We start from the raw sequence: 20,107 nt of genomic DNA, 5'->3' as shown, positions 1-20,107 counted from the left end.
AAGGGGGGTGATTTTTCAAACTCGTCCGATCTTAGTCGGTGATACGTCAAAAAACTCGTCTCGTCGTGGCCTTCAAAACAACCTATATTCACCTACCCTCTAAAACCACCCCTTATCCGGAAAATCTCAAGTCCAAAGGGGGATGATTTTTCAAACTCGTCCGATCTTAGTCGGTGATACGTCAAAAAACTCGTCTCGTCGCGGCCTTCAAAACAACCTATCTTCACCTACCCTCTAAAACCACCCCTTATCCAGAAAATCTCAAGTCCAAAGGGGGGTGATTTTTCAAACTCGTCCGATCTTAGTCGGTGATACGTCAAAAAACTCGTCTCGTCGTGGCCTTCAAAACAACCTATCTTCACCTACCCTCTAAGACCACCCCTTATCCGAAAAATCTCAAGTTCGAGGGGGACGATTTTCCGACCTGTCAGGCTCATTAGGCGCAATTGTTTTCACAGAAACGATTAGTCGAAATCTACCTCTCGTTTCCACTGTGGCTGGAAAGCGTTTTTTTACGTTCGGGCCGATATCAAAGAAACGAGAGGGTACGCCCTCTGGCCGCTACGCAGCCCAACCCCCTGACGGCGGCCCGCGCCATCAATGGGCTTTTAGCCTTTTATCAACGTTGGTTTTATTTTTTCCCTAAAAAAATTACAATATGGGGTATACTTTCCTTTTATAATGAAATAATTTCTTTTTTCTATGAATAAAGAAAATACAAATTTGAAGTCAAAAGGACGCGTTATGCAATGACTGATTAATGAAACATTGCAGTAAAACGACGAATGATGATAATCAGGTCATAATTTGAGTAGCCGAGGAGCCAAGAATCGAACCCCTACCCCTCGAAATGTGCCGGCGCAATCGACGCCATTGACGACTCGGCCACTGAACGTCTTAATCTTCAGGCGGCGAATCTTCCTCCGTGAATCCTCGGCCACTGCGCATCCTCCCGAGCATACCGATAGCAGTCCCGGAGCATTCTGTAAATTCACTCACTTTTATAACGTGATAGTAAACAATCGGCCCGGTAGAACGCTGATTCTAAGCGTTACCAGGAAGCCATTTTTTTTATTTTGATGATAAGATGTTGAGATGTTGAGATGTCAAGATGTTGTTCCTAACTCTCTGTAGCCCCTTTACCTCTTTACCGCATGCTGATGCAATGTTTTGGTCGCGAGTTATGAGAGCAGAAAGGAGCGAAGGTCGGGAAAATCGGCTATTTTAAACTGCGCGCGCGGCGTTGATCGGAAGAACGTTCCCTCCCGCTTAGTTCTGCGAATCACACTCCCCGGCCGAACTCGCTTTGTTGCCAGTGTCCTCCGATCAACGCCGCGCACGCAGTTTTCAGTTTTCCATCAAAATATTTTTTTTTTTTTTTTTTTTTTTTTTTTTTTTTTTTTTTTTTTTTTTTTTTAATCGTCCCGAACGTAAAAAAAGGGTCTTCTTTGAGCGTTCTAGCGCTTCGGAGGCGATAACTCGAGCTGAAGCAGACAAAACCCTATGATGCTCTACATTTTCTGAAAGCTCTCGTCACTCTAAAAACGCTCGTCTAAACCGCGTCTTTCAAAACTTCTTGGTTTTCGAGTAATAAATTCGCGAAAATTTGGCCGGTTTTTAACTCTGACCCGCCGCCGCGTTTCCTCAAAATTTTTGGGGAACTTGAACTTTGGGAAAAGATGGGGCATTGTGTGGTGAATGAGTAGGGCAAGTCTCAAAGGTATCCACCCCGAGCCCAAAATGGCCCGTTTTGCACGTACTCCTTTTACAGGAATATTTTGGTTCAAAAGGTTTTTTTACAGGGGGGGGGGGGAGGGAGAACAATACGGAGGCGAAACTAACAAACCGGGGGGGAGGGGGGGGGGGAATTAACAAACGGGAGGGGGGGGGGGAATATAGCGAGGAAGAAAAAAGAAACAAGATTTACTTTACTTGGTAGGCTAAAAGGGCTGGACTTTCGGGGTCATATTCTATCACTTTATGGTGTTGAGGCTTGCCAAGCGTTAACATTTTTCAGTTCAGCTTCTTTCTTCTTCAGGTGTCTACTTATGTGACGTAGCCGGGAAAATGCGTGCGTTCGGGGTGAAATTTCTCAGGGCACTTGGTAATCAATTTTTACGAGCCTCAATTGGGGGGGGGGGGGGGTTCTAGTTGTTGATTGGTCTTGTTCACTATCAGATTGTGGTGCTCCATCGTTCTGAATAAAATATTGTCTAGATTGTATTTTTCTCGTGGAATTTCCTTTAAGGTGCGGTATGCTATTGGGTAGCGGGGGTTTCTTCTGATGGTGGTTGTTTTTCGAGTTTCGGGGGGGGGGGGGGGGGGGCGTGATAACAAAACTATCTTGGACCTGATCCCGGTCGATGAGGTTCTTGAAATCGAGATTATCAACAAAATCGTAGTCCGTACGCGGGACGCAGTTGAAAATTAGGTCGTCCATCGTAAAGAAAGAAAAGGGAGAAGTATGTATGCGTGCGGGTGATCTTCGGATGGGTACTGACGTCCAGACTGGAGAAAATTGTCTAAACACCATGTAGGTATAACATTTTGACGTTGTTGTCAGAGAAAATGCGACGGGACGCAGCTCGCCAAGCATCTTTGTTGACAACATGAGAAAATGGGTGAACATCCGCTTGGCTGAAGGGGGGGGGGGGGGGGGGGGGTTACGTACACCACGGTACGTTACTATTACTAAGATCATTTGGACTGCATTTTGCAATTTGGACCTATAAATTCTGGCTCATCTGAAAAAACACTTATGTGCATAGGGAAACATATGGTACATACGTTGTTTTCTAATCGGGCCGGAATTTATAGGTCCAAATTGCAAAATGCAGTTCATTTGTGGGTTCACTCTGTGAAGACTGCGAAATTAGGATTTCACAGCCCCAAACTTGGGGCGCCGTTTGAGATGAGCTATCGGTTCACAAGGGGATGGATGGAACACATAACACAGGTGTTATATTGAAAGAATCCCCATCACCGACCGACCAGCTGTCACAAGAAAGAAAGGAATACACTAGGGTGGCCTGCGGGCCACCCTTTTCCAAGAATACTCACATTTTAGGTAAAAAATACAAGTTTTCTCCCTTAAACGAACAGAGCAAGGCTTCCGCACAAGAAATTGAGAATGAATAGGTAATGCTAGCTACCCAGAGCAGCGGTCAATCAGAGGAAACCCCACGATTGGCAACGGCTCAGGGCAGCTGGCGTATCCACCCATCCCTCCCAATAGCGGGAACTACGAAAAAACATGGAGAGACTCCATAACAATGAAACAGTGTAAAACTTCTTCAACGCCATTACCAATGGCTAAAAGTGATCAACCGGGAACAGAAAAGTTTGACTCCTCCCTCTATCGAAGTGCAGTAGGTTCTCTTCTTTATTTATCCGACAACACTCGACCAGACCTCACTTTTACGGTACCCAAGGTCAGCCAATTCAACCAAAACCCAACAATGCGCAATTGGCAACAGGTGAAGCATGTCTTTCGTTATTTGAAGGGAACCAAACATTCCTATTGCAGAACTGGGAAACCCATTAAGTTTATTGTGACGCTGATTGGGCGAACTGTTCAGATCCGTTCATTGAGTCGACGCTATCTTCTTTAGACAGTGCTTCGCTCCGCTCTCGGCCGGTCGACGATCTTGGTTCTGCCCGATTTTTCCATCTTTTCTGTCCTTTCGCCGATGGAGTTTCCTTTTTTCTAGTTTCCATCCAGATCTCAAGGATCTGTTTCCTTGTTTGTAGCGTTTGTCAGCCGGCATGTTGAGTGAATAAATTCTCTTTTCGTTCTCCTCAAGCGCGCCTTTTCATTTTCGCTACCTTACCTCACCAGAGCCTATTGGTTGCCCTCTGGGGCTTTTTCCCTTGTAAAGGCCTTAAGCCGTTCGTCAGCTCCTCTCGTTTCACATCTGTCACCTCCACAGATTGAACCCGGGGCCTCAGTGTTGGCAGCAAGTTTCCTTGACTACTACACCACTGATTGTGAGTCTGACTGCTTTCTCCATATTTGTTAAGCATGTTAGACTGAATCATCTTGTAACTTTAGATGGCTTTTACTCCGTGCGACACATTAGAGTGAATTTTAGTCAGAAATATCTCCACTTCTTCAGCTTGGAGGAACTAAGGGGTCACTTCCTCATGCTGATTCTTGATCACCTTTGTTTCCATGAGTGATAGAAAAATAGACAGTTTTGTTGCTCAAAACCCTGATTGACTCGGCATATGGTGGTGAAATTGGACTCTGTGCAGGATTTCGAATGACATAGTCATCTGTACCAAGCTGAAAAAGAGATTAATCGAAGATAGAAGGAAGTTAGGAAATTGACAGTAAGTTATCTGTTAACAATTAACATGTTCACTACCAAGTTCGTCGTAGTGACCAGTTTTTTGATGGTCACATTGGGCCAAAACATCCCTAGTGACCGACATTTTAAACAGCTAACTAGCATTGCATTGCTGTGCGATAGAGACACCGTTGACAGCCTCTCAAAGGAACTGACAAAATGTAAAGTACTAGTTACATTCACAACCAATCGTAAGCACTAGTGTCATGTCAATCAGGGGAAACCGTGGTTCGAAGCGTTTAATTCTGCCTATTTTTTGCACGTTTTTCTGGCTTGACATTAGAAATTTTACAAGAACACGCAGAAACCCAGGTAGCACTTTTGAAGAGCACGGTAAAAACGAAAATTGTAGATTTAGAAAAATCGGGCCCCATGGTTTTGGTGGAGGCGTTCTGCCGAGATAGCGAAGACAGCAGTAAGCGTAAAAATGAAGTTTTGAGAAAATGGGCTCGAAGCGTCTGACCGGAAAATACTGAGAGGCCTCCGTTCTTTGTCCAATTGTCACTTAATCATCCGAAAGATTCTTAAAAATTGACCTTTTTAATTTCGATTAAAAGAGTTCGACTCTATTAATTACATTAAAAGAGTATTATTTATTTCTACTTTAGGTTAGTGTTACGCAAGACAACTGTAAGTGGTTGCTTCGTTGCGTTTTAGCCACACTATGAACACATTTTCAGGTTGGTAGAAAAGGGCGGTACTTCACTTGAAAGTACTATTTTCATTGGCTCTGTAGAGGAATAGTGTCACTTACAGCTTATTCGCCTAAAACTACATCATTTTATACGCACTTACAGCTTTTTTATAAGTCTTGTTTTCATAAAAAGGCTGTCCAAAAAGTATCGGGACTGGTTCCATAGCTCAGGAGCCAAGATAGCTAAAGGCTTGATCTTGGTCTCATTTGAAAGATAAACTCAATATCCATCGATTAAGACCAGAATCAAAACTTTCGGTCAAATATTTCAAAATTTACAACTCTGTTTGTAAAAAAAATATCTGGACCCCCTACCGTTTTTTGTGACGATTTTCTCTTGCTGGGAACACTCTTTAAAGTATTGATCAATGCACGGTTCTTTTGCAAATAATCATGGCTAAACCTGATAGATTTGGCAACACTGTCAAGTCGTCGTCGTCCGACTACGGGTATAGGGGTTCAAAGTCCACGGGGAAAGAATGAACTGTTGGTCAGCCACCTCCAAAAAAGTTTCCGGCAGTTGTTGGCAGTTCATGGTGCGTGCATGGTCTACGCTGTAGATAGTGAGTGATTTTGTTTCTGTGTTCGAAATTTTTGATACCATCATGGAAAGAGATAAAGCAGTGGTATAAGAGTTGGCACATTTTAAGAGGTGGTGACTACAAGAGATAGAAAATATACTTTTGAACCAAATCGGATCACATTATGCAGCAAGATTTCAGAGTCAGAAGTAAGAAATTAATATGCGCAAACTTCTATAGTCGAAGCTCTAATCTTAATAGAACTGGTGAGTTATTATAGCTGCATAGATTTTCTCTTGTAACTCTGCGTCTCCGATCCTAGAACGCGGTACAATCTAAATTAATTCTGTTCACACTTGACAGACATGATCCACTCAAACGGCTTTCACTCATTTTAAAATTGGTTTTATAGGCTCGCGATAACTTACCCAGATAACAATATTAACGTTGACATCAACGTAAAATTCAACGTTTCTTGTGAAACCTTCCACGTGGAGAGCAACGTGTACCGGAACGTGTCATTCCATGTGGGTGTCCATATATTTGGTACCGTTTCCGGAACGTTCCCGCGTAAACGTTGCAGCAACAAGTTTTACGGGAACTTTGCAGTGTCCACGTTGCAGAAACGTTGCGGTGACTACATTGCACGAACGTGAAGCGCAAGGGTTGCAGTAAAATTAGAATCCAGTATATTTGCATAACATAGTGCGGCATTTACGAAGGGCATTCAATAAGTGAGTATCCCCCCTCTCTAAAATCAATAAGAATGGACCAATTTTAAAAAACTCGGTCTCCGAATCTTCCTTAGGATATACTGAGTTCAACAAAAGAAACCACATTAAAATCGGACTATGTGCGGCCGAACGCGAGCCGTTTGAACGCGCCGAGGTGCTCGACGCTCCCGCCGGATCCGCGGGGATTTGAAGTCCGCGACAGGAGAAGAGCTTTTCTGCCAAAGCCTCAGTCGTTCATCACTGACGAAAAATCAAAGAAGTTTTTGTAGTATAAGGGGCTTACCTCACTTCTCCACATAACCACCTCGATCCAAGCAGGTCTGATACTGAGACTAAGAGAACAACTTTTGGATGCTACGCGCGTAGAAGTCTTTCAGCTGACCGGGGATGAAGGAGTGGACGGCTTGTTTGACCTCTTCCACTGATTCAAAATTAACTCCCCCGAGTTCAGATTTCAGAAACGGGATTAAATGGTTGTCTGGTTTGCCATTTTTACCGTTTCTGAAATCTGAACTCGGGGGAGTTAATTTTGAATCAGTGGAAGAGGTCAAACAAGCCGTCCACTCCTTCATCCCCGGTCAGCTGAAAGACTTCTACGCGCGTGGCATCCAAAAGTTGTTCTCTTAGTCTCAGTATCAGACTTGCTTGGATAGAGGTGGTTACGTGGAGAAGTGAGGTAAGCCCGTTATTCTACAAAAACTTCTTTGATTTTTCGTCAGTGATGAACGACTGAGGCTTTGGCAGAGAAGCTCTTCTCCTGTCGCGGACTGCAAATCCCCGCGGATCCGGCGGGAGCGTCGAGCACTTCGGCGCGTTCAAACGGCTCGCGTTCGGCCGCACATAGTCCGATTTTAATGCGGTTTCTTTTGTTGAACTCAGTATATATCCTAAGGAAGATGCGGAGCTCAAGTTTTTTTAAAATTGGTCCATTCTTATTGATTTTAGAGAGGGGGATACTAACTTATTGAACGCCCCTCGTACTTTTGGACTTTTCACAGTTTGTGCGTCTCTTTCCCGCTCAACGAGTTTACGATTTGAAAATTTTGTTAATTACGTAATTATTTGCGATAACTGATGATTAGTTGAACAAAATACAACCACTCACGGCATGGGTACGATTTTCATTGAGGTATACATACTAGAGGGGGAATAAAGCACTTTTGGTTTTAGGGTAGAGCATGAGGCCTACATGTTAAAATTGTAGGCATTAAATTGAGACACAGAATTCCCAAGTAGGAGTGATCGCGATGAATAGCGATTTTATCGGTTGGTTATCGCGATTATATCGGTGGCAATATATCGAGATATTATCGTGTTAAAAATAGCAATATATGGCGATTAAATCGCAACAAATAGCGATTTTTGGTTCGATAAAATCTTGATCAATTTTTGTCGATAAAATCGAGACTAAATCGTCATTTGTCGCGATTTTTATTTCGAAAATAACGCGATAAATTATGCGATAAATTGTCGGGCGATGAAAGCGCGATTTTATCGCGATACGATCAAGGATAATCGCACAGATGTTGATGATCCCAGCGATTTTATCCCCGTTAAAATCGCAATATATAGCGATTTTCCGTTGAGAAATGCTACTTGGGTTAGGAACGGGCTGGTGTAAACTAGATAATTAACGAGCCTATTACTAGGAGCGGTAGCGACCCCGTCAAGCCTACAGAGATCTCCAACAACGAGAATGGGAGCCGCTACTGTATCTTACACGAACCCGTTCAACTTTTGCGTTATTTTGAAATATCTCCGCAAAAACTTAACAAAACTCAAAACCCTTTGCACCCTGGCAAGCATATTTTATTCCTCGCCTACAGGCGAAATTTGGAGCTAATTCATTACGCAGTTAAATAATAATCCCTAATTTTCTGCCGTTTTTTGGCCACTCTTTCAAATCACCCGCGCCGTATCACATTCGTGCCTCGAAATTTTGACTTCATCGACCATCCGCATTAAATATAAATGTGCACTTAACAGTTATGAAAATCATTGCAAATCATTTCAAAAGGTTTAAACCAGTGCATAGGCATCATTCCTTGAATTTAGAACGTGTTTTTGCATTATTAATTTTTAGGAAAGTTCAACTGATCAAAGTCGTTGTTTCATTCAATTCACGACCATTCACGACGCACCGCCAGTGCTGCCAGTGTCATGGTGTCAGTTCGCTGCTCTGTCGCTGCTCCATGTAAATTTGTCTTGAAAAATTGTCTGAACCCTTGGAAAGAATCTCATCATCATCTTTAGAATAATAAATAAGTAGCTATTATTCTATGTCATCAGTAAACAGAGTGAATCAAGTGAATCCCGGCCGGTGAATTCTGAATCACGACCCTCTTTTCCACGCTTGGAGAGAAACTGAGATTAAAACATAGATTTGCGTTAATCACTCATTTTCCGGTTTGTTTTTTTATCTATTAACAACTGGTTTCTAAGAATTTTGAATTCCCTGCCGTCGTGACTTCGTGCCGGATAGCTAGTTGACGTCACAGTCAAGTCAATTCAATCAATGTTTGTCTTTTCGCTTTTAGGTTATCGCGAGATGTAAACATACCTACACAAACTAAACTAATAAATGATTTAATGTTGTTATTTCGAAATGCAAACTAAATCATACAAATGAAACTTCCCTTTATTGTTCACTGCTATCTCTAAACTTTGTCTCTACCTTTATTACCCTCCTACAAGTTCTATGTACCTTCCTCCATCTGTGGTTCATTTGTTCACAAGCAAAACTGTAAGTACCTATGACAAGTGAATTTTAGTACCCTTATCCCTGCGGAAATCCGTTCGATGTCAAAAAATCCTAGTAATCTGGTTTTGAGCAAGACCCATATCAAGGATTTAAAGGCAGCGTCAGTAGTTTTAGCAACAAATCTATGCCGAGTCGGATGCCAAAATTCTACTTAAGGTATGTGCTGAACTATTTCAATGTGTGTTACCTAATATCAGAAGCAATATTTGCTGAACCACGCCAAACCACAGTGACCATGCAAAATCTATCAGCAGCCTGAATGTTGAATTTTTTTGTTTGTTGGGACGACATAGATGACATGGGTTAAAAGGCGGAGCGAGATTAGTCGGCTATGTCTTATCGTTGGTCGGAATGGATGGCATACTGTCGGAAACTTGGGAGGTGCCGGTAGCTTGTCGTCAGTTCAACCCGACATAGGCACAACAAAGCAGCGATAAGACATAGCCAACCCATCCGGCTCTGCCTTTTAACCTATGTCATCTATGTTGTCCCGACAAACAAAAAATTTCAACAATCAGGCTGCTGGCTACTCTATCTTCAAACCCTTTAGAACACTCTAATTGTGTGTTGTGATTGTGATGCAAATTATCACTATAGTGCTCAAACCATACTATAGTTTCAGAGAATGTGTATGTTGATAAATACATGCTAGTTACAAAGCTTCATTTAAGAAATTTGCATTGCAATTTTCAAGTTTCCTTGTCTTTCCTTGCTCCCGTAGAATATTATAAGCAAAGACGATCTCCGCGGACATTGCTACTATAGCTATTGAGTCTCGAAGCAAATAGCGGATGGGGCAATGTATTTGCACTGAACGGAAGGAATTTAAGTGATACTCTATACTATACACTGCTAAGATCTCTCTTCTTACTCACTTTGATTTAATATGCTGCTGAGTGAGTAATTGAAATGTAAACACATCAGAGCTCAGCGCGCGAATGGTTCATATGTTACGGGCAACGTAGGGATGTCAAGCATCGCCGACGGTGCCCAGACATCCTCGATGGTGCCCATACCTATATATACTATGGAAACGCATACCTATCTCCAGATTTTCTCTTGGTAGCTACATTCTGTAGGTGGGACCAAGGAGGTTTATTAGCATAAAGTTTATTTTTAACTGCCCAAGGCGGTATTACTTAAGGATGCACTTCAAATTTAAGAGTTCAGCGAATGAAATTGCTCGCTTCTTTTTCTATAGGTATCTTTATGGATTGGAGGGGGAATTTACCTATGGGCCTTTCAGCTTAGTTGCTCATATGAGTATTTTGGTAGTTTACACTTCACTTGCCTAACTTTACGATCAAAGATTTTTGCGCTCACAATACTCTGGGTAATCAGATGTTCGTAATAAAAATGTGTTCACTAACTCATTACACATTACCTGCTCTCCAAATTTTTAACAATAAAATTTTTGCGGCCAGATTCTTCAGGAATGTTTCCAATTTCAAAATACCTAAGGGCTTTCTGTTTCTCATTAGAAAAGTAGATAAGTCAGTGGAAGTAGTTCATAAGTGTCTTTTCAGAAATTTTAAGTACATCGTTTAAGTAAACTATTTCACTTTGAATAAATAAGGACTCTGACATTAGAATTTTCTTATGCTCATCTTTGAAGTATTTTTTAGCCTTTCAAAGCTTACTGATATCATTGACTTTCAATGACTTCATTTGTCAATATGTACATCCAAGAATTCACATGACTGCTAGCCTTTGACATTCATGACAACCTACAATTAAAATTAGGTAGGTAACTGCTCCAACACATATAATGTGCAGGAAAAAAAATTTCTTGCAAATTATTTGCTAAGGCTATTTTATTTTATTTTGTTTGAGAGATTTACCTCCTCTAAATTTCTTGAGAAAATCAGTTTGATTTCAAAAGGAATTTTTTTAATTTGAAAATAAATTGGAGCACATCTTTCAAAAAATATTAACTGATCCCTGTTGGAATTATTCTGTGCGGAATCAAGCAGAGGTTATTCAAAGGTAACCAACTGTAAAATTTTGGATACTCTGATTAGGTAAATGTCATTCAAACCAAAGTTGCCTTTTTTTTTTTTTTTTTTTTTTTTTTTTTTTTTTTTTTTTTTTTTTTTTTTTTTTTTTTTTTTTTACCTAACATAGTTTTTCAAGTCATTTCCTTAGTTTAAGCTTCACCTCATAACTCCATTTAAAGAGGGTAAATGCAGGCATTATAAATGCTAGCAGTATATTATTGTGAGTGCCTGTATTCAATTTTGTTCTCCCTGTCTTTAAAATTTGGATAGAAATATTTTTCATCTCCAGGGGAAGCATAACATCAAGAAGGAACTTTGTTTGTAATGAATCCTTACCCACCAATATTCATAGCTTAACATTTTCCTCCCTTTTATTAAGCGTCTAATGGTCTCAGCATGTGCAGAAAAACCAAAAATAACTGATATAACCACAAAAAACCCTCAAAAAGGGTAAAAATTCCGCCAAGCTTATGAGATCTTATCACAAAATTAGTAGATATTTATTTTAACAAATTTTAAAAAGGAGAAGGGGGGGATAGTAATCTCTTGAAAATTACAGAAGGAGGAAAGGAAAGCAACTCCAATTCTGTTTTCCATTTCAAACCTCAAAATGTCTGATATCATTTGAGGTCAAGATTTTTTAAGTATAGGTACGCCACAGAACTAGAACGAGCAAACGGGAAATTAATTCTGCTTAGAATCCCCTTCAGTTAGTCTCGGACGCAACCAGCTTACCTTTGAAGCTAGTTTGGTTGCCTGGGTCACTAATACAAGGAAAGATAATTGGATTTGCTTCCTTCCAGAAGATGGCGAGGGATAAAATGAGCAGTTCTTTTTTCAGTCTCAAACCTCAAAATATTTGATGTCTTTTGAAGTCAAGATTTTTTACCATCTCCTCATTTCACTTCCATTTTCGTTTTGCATTTTAGGAAACAAATTCCACTCTTATACATCATTGAACTTTCTTTAATTTCTCGCTAATTATTCCCCTTCATTTCAGGTAGCCGCAACTTTTCTTACCTACAATAGCTATGTAAGGAACCATTGTTTGTATAATACTTACGAGACCTTCCTCGTTTAGATCAAGAATAGAATAAATGTTTTCAATTCAGATTCTGGCACACTCTTTGAAAATTAAAAAAAGAAGTCAGGTAGATGAAGGTAGAATTTTTAAAAAGAGCCAAAAAAAAATTAGCTAAAAAATAAAAAATTCTGGCGAGACGGTCCCGATACATATCATTTGAGTGTCAGCTGCAGCCCATCTTCTTTTATACATCAAGGTATAGCCTCAAGCATTGCAAGTAGAACAACAATGGAAGGATTAATCGAATGCTCAAAAAAACTCCTCTTAAATTCCAGCTAGCACTTTAAGCTTATGAAATTCGTTTCGTGGCAGATCCCGAGGACTTATTTAGAAATTTATTCGTTCACTTGAAATGAAGGAGCTGACCGTCGACTTTATGATTCTTACGCCTGGCGCTCACAGTAATAATTAGCCATCCTGAATTTTGAAGGACCTAGGTGGGCGAGTGGTGAAAAGGAAGTTTGAAAAATCGACTCGAACTGGTAAAAAGATGCATCTTCATTTTTCGGCAATTTTGAACCTCGCTCTACTACCCTTATTATTGGCACTACCCTTTCAGCCATACCACACCCACAAGAGTATCGGGACCGTCTCGCCAGAATTTTTTATTTTTTAGCCAATTTTTTTTGGCTCTTTTTAAAAATTCTACCTTCATCTACCTGACTTCTTTTTTTAATTTTCAAAGAGTGTGCCAGAGTCTGAATTGAAAACATTTATTCTATTCTTGATCTAAACGAGGAAGGTCTCGTAAGTATTATACAAACAATGGTTCCTTACATAGCTATTGTAGGTAAGAAAAGTTGCGGCTACCTGAAATGAAGGGGAATAATTAGCGAGAAATTAAAGAAAGTTCAATGATGTATAAGAGTGGAATTTGTTTCCTAAAATGCAAAACGAAAATGAAAGTGAAATGAGGAGATGGTAAAAAATCTTGACTTCAAAAGACATCAAATATTTTGAGGTTTGAGACTGAAAAAAGAACTGCTCATTTTATCCCTCGCCATCTTCTGGAAGGAAGCAAATCCAATTATCTTTCCTTGTATTAGTGACCCAGGCAACCAAACTAGCTTCAAAGGTAAGCTGGTTGCGTCCGAGACTAACTGAAGGGGATTCTAAGCAGAATTAATTTCCCGTTTGCTCGTTCTAGTTCTGTGGCGTACCTATACTTAAAAAATCTTGACCTCAAATGATATCAGACATTTTGAGGTTTGAAATGGAAAACGGAATTGGAGTTGCTTTCCTTTCCTCCTTCTGTAATTTTCAAGAGATTACTATCCCCCCCTTCTCCTTTTTAAGAATTTGTTAAGATAAATACCTACTAATTATGTGATAAGATCTCATAGGCTTGGCGGAATTTTTACCCTTTTTAAGGGTTTTTTGTGGTTTCATAGATACACAAAACACTGAGGAAAGCATCACTTCACGCACGACTTTAAACTGCTAAAAAACCCTGGTTCGCTGAGATCAAGTTAACATCACTCCGTGGACACATTAGAACAGTCACAACCTCCCCATATCAGGCTGATTCCAGGAACTTGGATGGTGCTGACATGGGCTGCACATGCGCAGTAGACTTTTGAGCCATCAGCGCCGCGAAATGCAGCTCCACCTGGCGGGCGTTCCTGGCATGTGCTGCCTTTTCTAGTGCGACGTATTTTGAACTACGTAGAGTTCTACGTCCCGGCAACATCAACAGAGAAACATTTTTGCACTATACATTGGACAACGTGGATTCCAACGTAGAAATCGGAACGTTTCTGGAACGTTTCATGGGAAACGTAGATATCTACGTCCTTGAGACGTCCGATATTTTCTGGGTAATGTAAGAAAAATGCACCTAAAATTGTGACAACAATGACAGTAGAGCTCAATTTTCGTCATACAGTTACTAATGACGAATACTAATTGACAGATAGAAATCTTTGGGTAACAAGGTTCTGCAATGCACTCAGAGCATTGTTCATCATGTTCGGGTGTTCATTCATCCGCCGATGAGTGATCTGAACGCTAAATCTCATCATGTTCCCCCACAAAAGCTGTCGAAGTCGCTGTTTTTCTGTACGCAGCACTTGATCAAGATGGAGTAGATCAAGGACCATATGTAGATGTAACCTTCTACAAATGGATTGATATTTTCCAGAACTTTCATAGTCTCTTTCATGCACTTTCTGGTAGGGTTGTGCAAAACTTCTAGGGTACATTCCCCTCCTCTTGCACTACTTTCATCCACCTGAGTCTTGAAATTGAAAAATTACACAAAGACCTTTTTTCATGTGCCTCTTTACACATTTTTTATCTCTTGGCATAACTCCTTGAAAGTGAATATACCCAATTTGAAATACCCTACCTTGCACCTGAGTGGAATCCTGGGATTTCGTGCAAAAGAAAACTTTCCTACGGCAGGGGTGCAGAAAAGGTGATAAAAAAGAGCAGGGGTTCTTCACTCATTACCCACCTGTTTGGAATAGGTCCTGTCTGAATCATACATCTCTTTCCCACATGCCACAAAAGGAGTCTTCTGTCTAGCTGACAAGGATGAATAAAATTTCATATCTAAGTCTCGCAAAGGAAAGCTACCTACTGATGCACCTTCACTGAGGCGAGGTTGGAAGTCTGCGCATACGACAAATGCTTCTGTAAAAGGAAACAATAACATGAGTTTACATGGGAGGGTCATTCCAAAACTCTTGGGAATTTTGGACAAAACTACTGGATACAAGCTGAATATGAGTAAATACTACAGCTTTGATTTAAATAGAGGAGCCTCAGTGTCACGATAGGTGGGAATGTTTTAATGGGTAAAAATACAAATTTTGACGGTGAAGCAAAGTACCGTACGAATGAAAAAGTTAGCATCTGGGGTACAAGTGATGTTGATCCATGACAACCACCCTAATAGTCTAAGAGCAAGAGCCAGCTGCATTTTTGGTGCGACTACTCTGGCACGCTTGAAACTTAGCAGAGACGTAGTTCGTACCTCTCCGTAGTAACGGATTGGGCAATATCAGACCTCAAAAGTGGTGTGTCTGGCCGCTGCGCCCCCCGAAAAATGGAAAAAATCGTGCGATGAAATCGCACGGTAGAGCCACTTTTCGTCTCCTGAAAAGTGCTTTGACGTTGTTTCCTATCCTTTATATTGTACGCACGTATAGTTTGGGTATACAGGGTGAGCGAAAAGTCCCCGATCCCCCCTCTAACTTTTGAACGCATGCTTGTATCGAAACGAAATTTTGGGGATGCTCCTAGATCAATAATGGCTACTTTTTGGCACATCCAAAATGTTGGCCCCCCTCCCCCCCGCGAGGGGCGCACACTAACTCGAAATTTTCAAATGGTAACCCCCCTCTTGTGATACATCGTTGGAAAGGTAATAAAAAAAGAAACTTTCTGGCGCGAACCGTAGGTCGCTACGACTTTTCGTTCTCGAGTTATTCTCGGTCAAAGTTCAAAATAGGCCAGTTTTCAAAAAATCGTAAGTCAGGGTCAGAAAGGTGCAGAAAGGCAGACGAGGCGGCAAAATTCTCAGCATTGCAGGTACTTTCAGGAAAGAATCGTCAAAAACCCCATTGTCTGCGCCTAGAGTGATTTTAGCCCCCCCCCCCCTCCCGCGGTTAACTGTCTTTTTTGCGGGAGAGGCGGCCAGTTCACTCGAGGTGGAAGTAGGTACCTTTTTGAAGGTAACTCAGCTACCTGACGGAGCCCAGACTATTTGGGGGGGGGGGGACGGCACTCCCCCCCCGCCGCCGCACCCCCTCCTTTCCGTGGAAGAATGATAGTTTTGTTTAGAACGGAAAGGAGGGGGTGCGGCGGCGGGGGGTGGAGTGCCGTCCCCCCAAAATAGTCTGGGCTCCGTCAGGTAGCTGAGTTACCTTCAAAAAGGTACCTACTTCCACCTCGAGTGAACTGGCCGCCTCTCCCGCAAAAAAGACAGTTAACCGCGGGAGGGGGGGGGGGCTAAAATCACTCTAGGCGCAGACAATGGGGTTTTTGACGATTCTTCCCTGAAAGTACCTGCAATGCTGAGAATTTTGCCGCCTCGTCTGCCTTTCTGCACCTTTCTGACCCTGACTTACGATTTTTTGAAAACTGGCCTATTTTGAACTTTGACCGAGAATAACTCGAGAACGAAAAGTCGTAACGACCTCCGGTTTGCGCCAGAAAGTTCTAGGGAACCGTCAAAGTTCTATTACCTCGTTCCGGTACTTTTATCATGTAAAACTGAAAAATACGGATAAAATTAAAGGTGAATAGATTTTGAGATACCCCTGTTGCAGCAGATAAGGGTAAGGCCGTGTAGCCGATCGGTGAGACTCTGAATTTGCTCTTGAGAGCTTAAATGCCCTAAAAACTTGTCGTTGGAGCACACTTACTATGCAGCCTTTTGAAGGTATTTCTAAGTCTTGTAACCATGATTATCGAGGACAAAAAATCTAAAAACGTAGAACTTGGCTGTATACCTTTTAAAGCGAGGAAAATGTTGTCATAACAACATTTCTTTGTGACAACATTTTTCTTGCTTTGAGAGGTATACAGCCAAGTACTACGTTTTCAGATTTTTCACTTTTATAGAATTTTTTTAACACTTTTAAACGGATATTCTGAAACACCGCAATCAAGAAATGCCCGTACTGCACCAAGTACTTTAAATTAAAGAAGAAAATTAATCTTGAGATTAGGGAATACTTTTTCCAGTGCATTTTGTATTTTTATAAATGAAAAGGGGGAGAGAGATAAGTGTATATTATTTATTCGAATTGTTGAAGTACCTTTCAGGAAAGAATCGTCAAAAACCCCATTGTCTGCGCCTAGAGTGATTTTAGCCCCCCCCCCCCCCTCCCGCGGTTAACTGTCTTTTTTGCGGGAGAGGCGGCCAGTTCACTCGAGGTGGAAGTAGGTACCTTTTTGAAGGTAACTCAGCTACCTGACGGAGCCCAGACTATTTTGGGGGGACGGCACTCCACCCCCCGCCGCCGCACCCCCTTCTTTCCGTTCTAAACAAAACTATCATTCTTCCACGGAAAGGAGGGGGTGCGGCGGCGGGGGGGGGGGGAGTGCCGTCCCCCCCCCCCCCCAAATAGTCTGGGCTCCGTCAGGTAGCTGAGTTACCTTCAAAAAGGTACCTACTTCCGCCTCGAGTGAACTGGCCGCCCCTCCCGCAAAAAGACAGTTAACCGCGGGAGGGGGGGGGGGGGGAATTGTTGAAGTACCTGATGCATTCGGACCCTCCTCTGAAATGATGAGATTCGAAGTTTCAGGAATTGATGACCCAGGCAAGAACTTCTTCTTTAAGGCGGTGAAGTCTTTATAACAAGATGCATGATAACCGTATTCGGAAAAAGACTTCGGCGAGGTTATATTCCCGTATTTAAGACCGTGTGCTTTTCTAGCGCTTAACACAATTTCACATTTTTCATAAGTCTTTAACTTCAGCGGGATCACAACGGCACTTTTCTTTGAGACCTCATTGGCACAAATAAAGCACGTAATCGGCATGGTAGTGCCTCGGGATCATTAGGTAAACTGAGGGCCTTGCACTTAAAATCGAAACAGCACCCGCAAACATACCCATGACAACGGTAATAGAGATGTGCATTGACAATTTCCGTCCAATGTTTTGATTTTTATCTTTCGAGATGGACTCGAAAATTCAGCACCAAGAAAGAAATGTAAATAGTTCTGCTAGAAGATAGACATAGGCTAATGAACGAAGTTTGTGACAAGGAAAAACCAGATTGAAACCTTCTTGATAAAACTGAAAACCGTGCTGTGCAGATCCTCAGTGCAGTAGTCTAATGGTTTAAGTTACTGGGTTCTGAATACCTTTGAATTGAGGTTGATAATTTTGTTATAGGTTTTATTTTTTTAATGGTGTGAAGTGGTCATATTGCCCACTAGGAGCAAACAAGGAAACGAAGGAACAATTTTTTTTCTTTTTCTTTCTCTAGTATCCCATCAAGAAAATCTCATTAATAATGATCTGGAAATTTCGAGGTCTGCCGATCGGCCACATGAACTGGAAATCGCCTCTCACGCTAGAACTAAGGTCACATGTACCCATACTACATATACGGTTGTACAATATAAAGGTTAGGGAAGAGCGTTAAAGTATATGTACTTTTCAGGAGCCAAAAAGTGGCTCTTCCGTTCGATTTTATCGCATTTTTGGGGCCTGGCGATTGGCCGCATGAACTTGAAATCGTCTGCCGGGCTAAAACTAAGCTGACATGTATCCATACTATACGTATATACAACGTGAAGGTTCAGAAAGAACATTAAAGCACTTTTCAGGAGCCAAAAAGTGGCTCTTTCTTTCGATTTTTTTGCATGGAAGAGCCATTTTTGGGGTCTGCCGATCAGCCGTATGAACTCGAAATCGTCTGCCGGACTAATGCGAAGTTTATATACACCCAAACTATACGTGCGTACAATATAAAGGATAGGAAACAACGTCAAAGCACTTTTCAGGAGACGAAAAGTGGCTCTACCGTGCGATTTCATCGCACGCTTTTTTCCGTTTTTCGGGGGGCGCAGCGGCCAGACGCACCACTTTTGAGGTCTGATATTGCCCAATCCGTTACTAGGGAGGTCAGAACTACGTCTCTGCAAAGTTTCAAGCGTGCCGGAGTAGTCGCGCCAATAATGCAGCTGGCTCTTAGACTATAACACATAATATTACGATGAGTGCAGCCGGAAAAAGCGTACCTCTGATTACAACTTTGTTCATTTCTGCTTATGTTTCATTATGTTTAAAGAAAACTCGTTGGTTTTCTCTTAACAGAACGTAGTCAGAAATTACATAAAATAGCTCGGTTGTTTAAAAGGGTGATAAAATGAAGCTGAATTCACACTGTTCTGAAGGTAAAACACAACTGAGAGGAACAAATATTAGAGTAAGTGCCTAGCAAGTGCTCCGATGCAATTGCCTGAGCTAAACATCCTCCCCCTCAGTCGTTGCACTGAAATTCATTAGAGTTTATTTAATTAGTAAAGTTCTAGTTTTACTTTTTTCTCGGCTTTCTTTTCCCGTTTGAATAATATGGCCCCAGTACCTTTCCACCATTCTTTCAAATAATATTGGTACATAGATATTCCAGGGATATTAAATAGATGTGCTGTGGTTGAGATCGGACAAAAATATTTTTTTCTTGTTCCCTGTTTTTTTTAGAGGAGCCTCTGCATGGGAAGACTATATTGCTCTCTTATCTTGATTAGATACTCTCTAAAATGTTTTACAAACAATGAGTTGAGGGTTAGCACAAAAAATCCACTTGTCCCTCCCAAATGATTCTTCACTGAAAATAAGTATGTAGTAATATTATGACAGTCAAATGATACAATAGATTGTTACACAGGAAAGGGTGTGGATCGAACGTATTTAGTGAACTGGCTCTATAATTCGAAATGAAGGGACCAAATTGTAATCGGAAATCAGGATGGTTCCCTCTGCATTTTAAAATGGCAGAACCAGATGCTTCATTCGTCAAAAGGTTTCAGAGACTATGATTGATGCAGATTTTTCATTTTTTTTTTTTCTAAAAAGAAGGAGAAGAAGAAAAAAAGAACCCTTAAAATTATAGATATCAAAGAGCTCTAGGTTAGAGATAATTTAAATTATCTGAATTTCAAAGGAGGTTATTCAAAATCGGCGATCTTGCCCCCATCGTGGATTTATCCCAGAGTTCCCCATTACAGTGGGGCCGATAAGTGTAACAATCGTGCACTTCTGGAAGAAAGCATGCAAATTTCAGGAATTCATCTCTACCCTATGGGCATTCGATTTAGATACAGACCCCAAAAATCTGAGTCCCCTGGGGGGCAGGGGGCCCCCAAAATTTTGAATTTTGAATAAATACTGAACGGCTATCATAAAGTATTTGAATTTTCTAGACTTTCTTTCTTTCCTTTTTCATTTTTCGTATTCAATTTTTTCGGATGCATGTTTGTGTCAACAAACATGCATCCGACCG

General features: G+C 41.3%; 1 protein-coding gene across 8 annotated transcripts in view; it reads right to left on the bottom strand.

The window, feature by feature from the left end:
• The window catches only part of LOC109038018 (tRNA (cytidine(32)/guanosine(34)-2'-O)-methyltransferase), a 270,186-nt gene that overhangs the window by 204,058 nt on the left and 46,021 nt on the right, over window positions 1–20,107 (bottom strand). For 5 of the 8 annotated variants that reach the window (XM_072297314.1, XM_072297315.1, XM_072297313.1 and 2 more), the window contains 2 exons: window positions 14,596–14,774; window positions 1,089–4,285 (listed from right to left, as the gene is read on the bottom strand). In XM_072297314.1, coding sequence (XP_072153415.1) covers window positions 4,142–4,285; window positions 14,596–14,774 — 323 coding nt within the window. In that variant the 3' untranslated portion in view covers window positions 1,089–4,141. Of the gene's footprint in view, window positions 1–1,088; window positions 4,286–5,358; window positions 5,623–14,595; window positions 14,775–20,107 lie in introns of those variants that run through there. The other 3 variants (XM_072297317.1, XM_072297318.1, XR_011899359.1) reach the window with 2 other exon arrangements.

The sequence above is a fragment of the Bemisia tabaci genome, chromosome 2, assembly GCF_918797505.1.
Source record: "Bemisia tabaci chromosome 2, PGI_BMITA_v3".
Lineage (NCBI taxonomy): Eukaryota > Metazoa > Arthropoda > Insecta > Hemiptera > Aleyrodidae > Bemisia > Bemisia tabaci.
The sequence above is the reverse complement of the archived record's forward strand: the minus strand, read 5'-3'. Positions and strand labels throughout refer to the sequence as shown.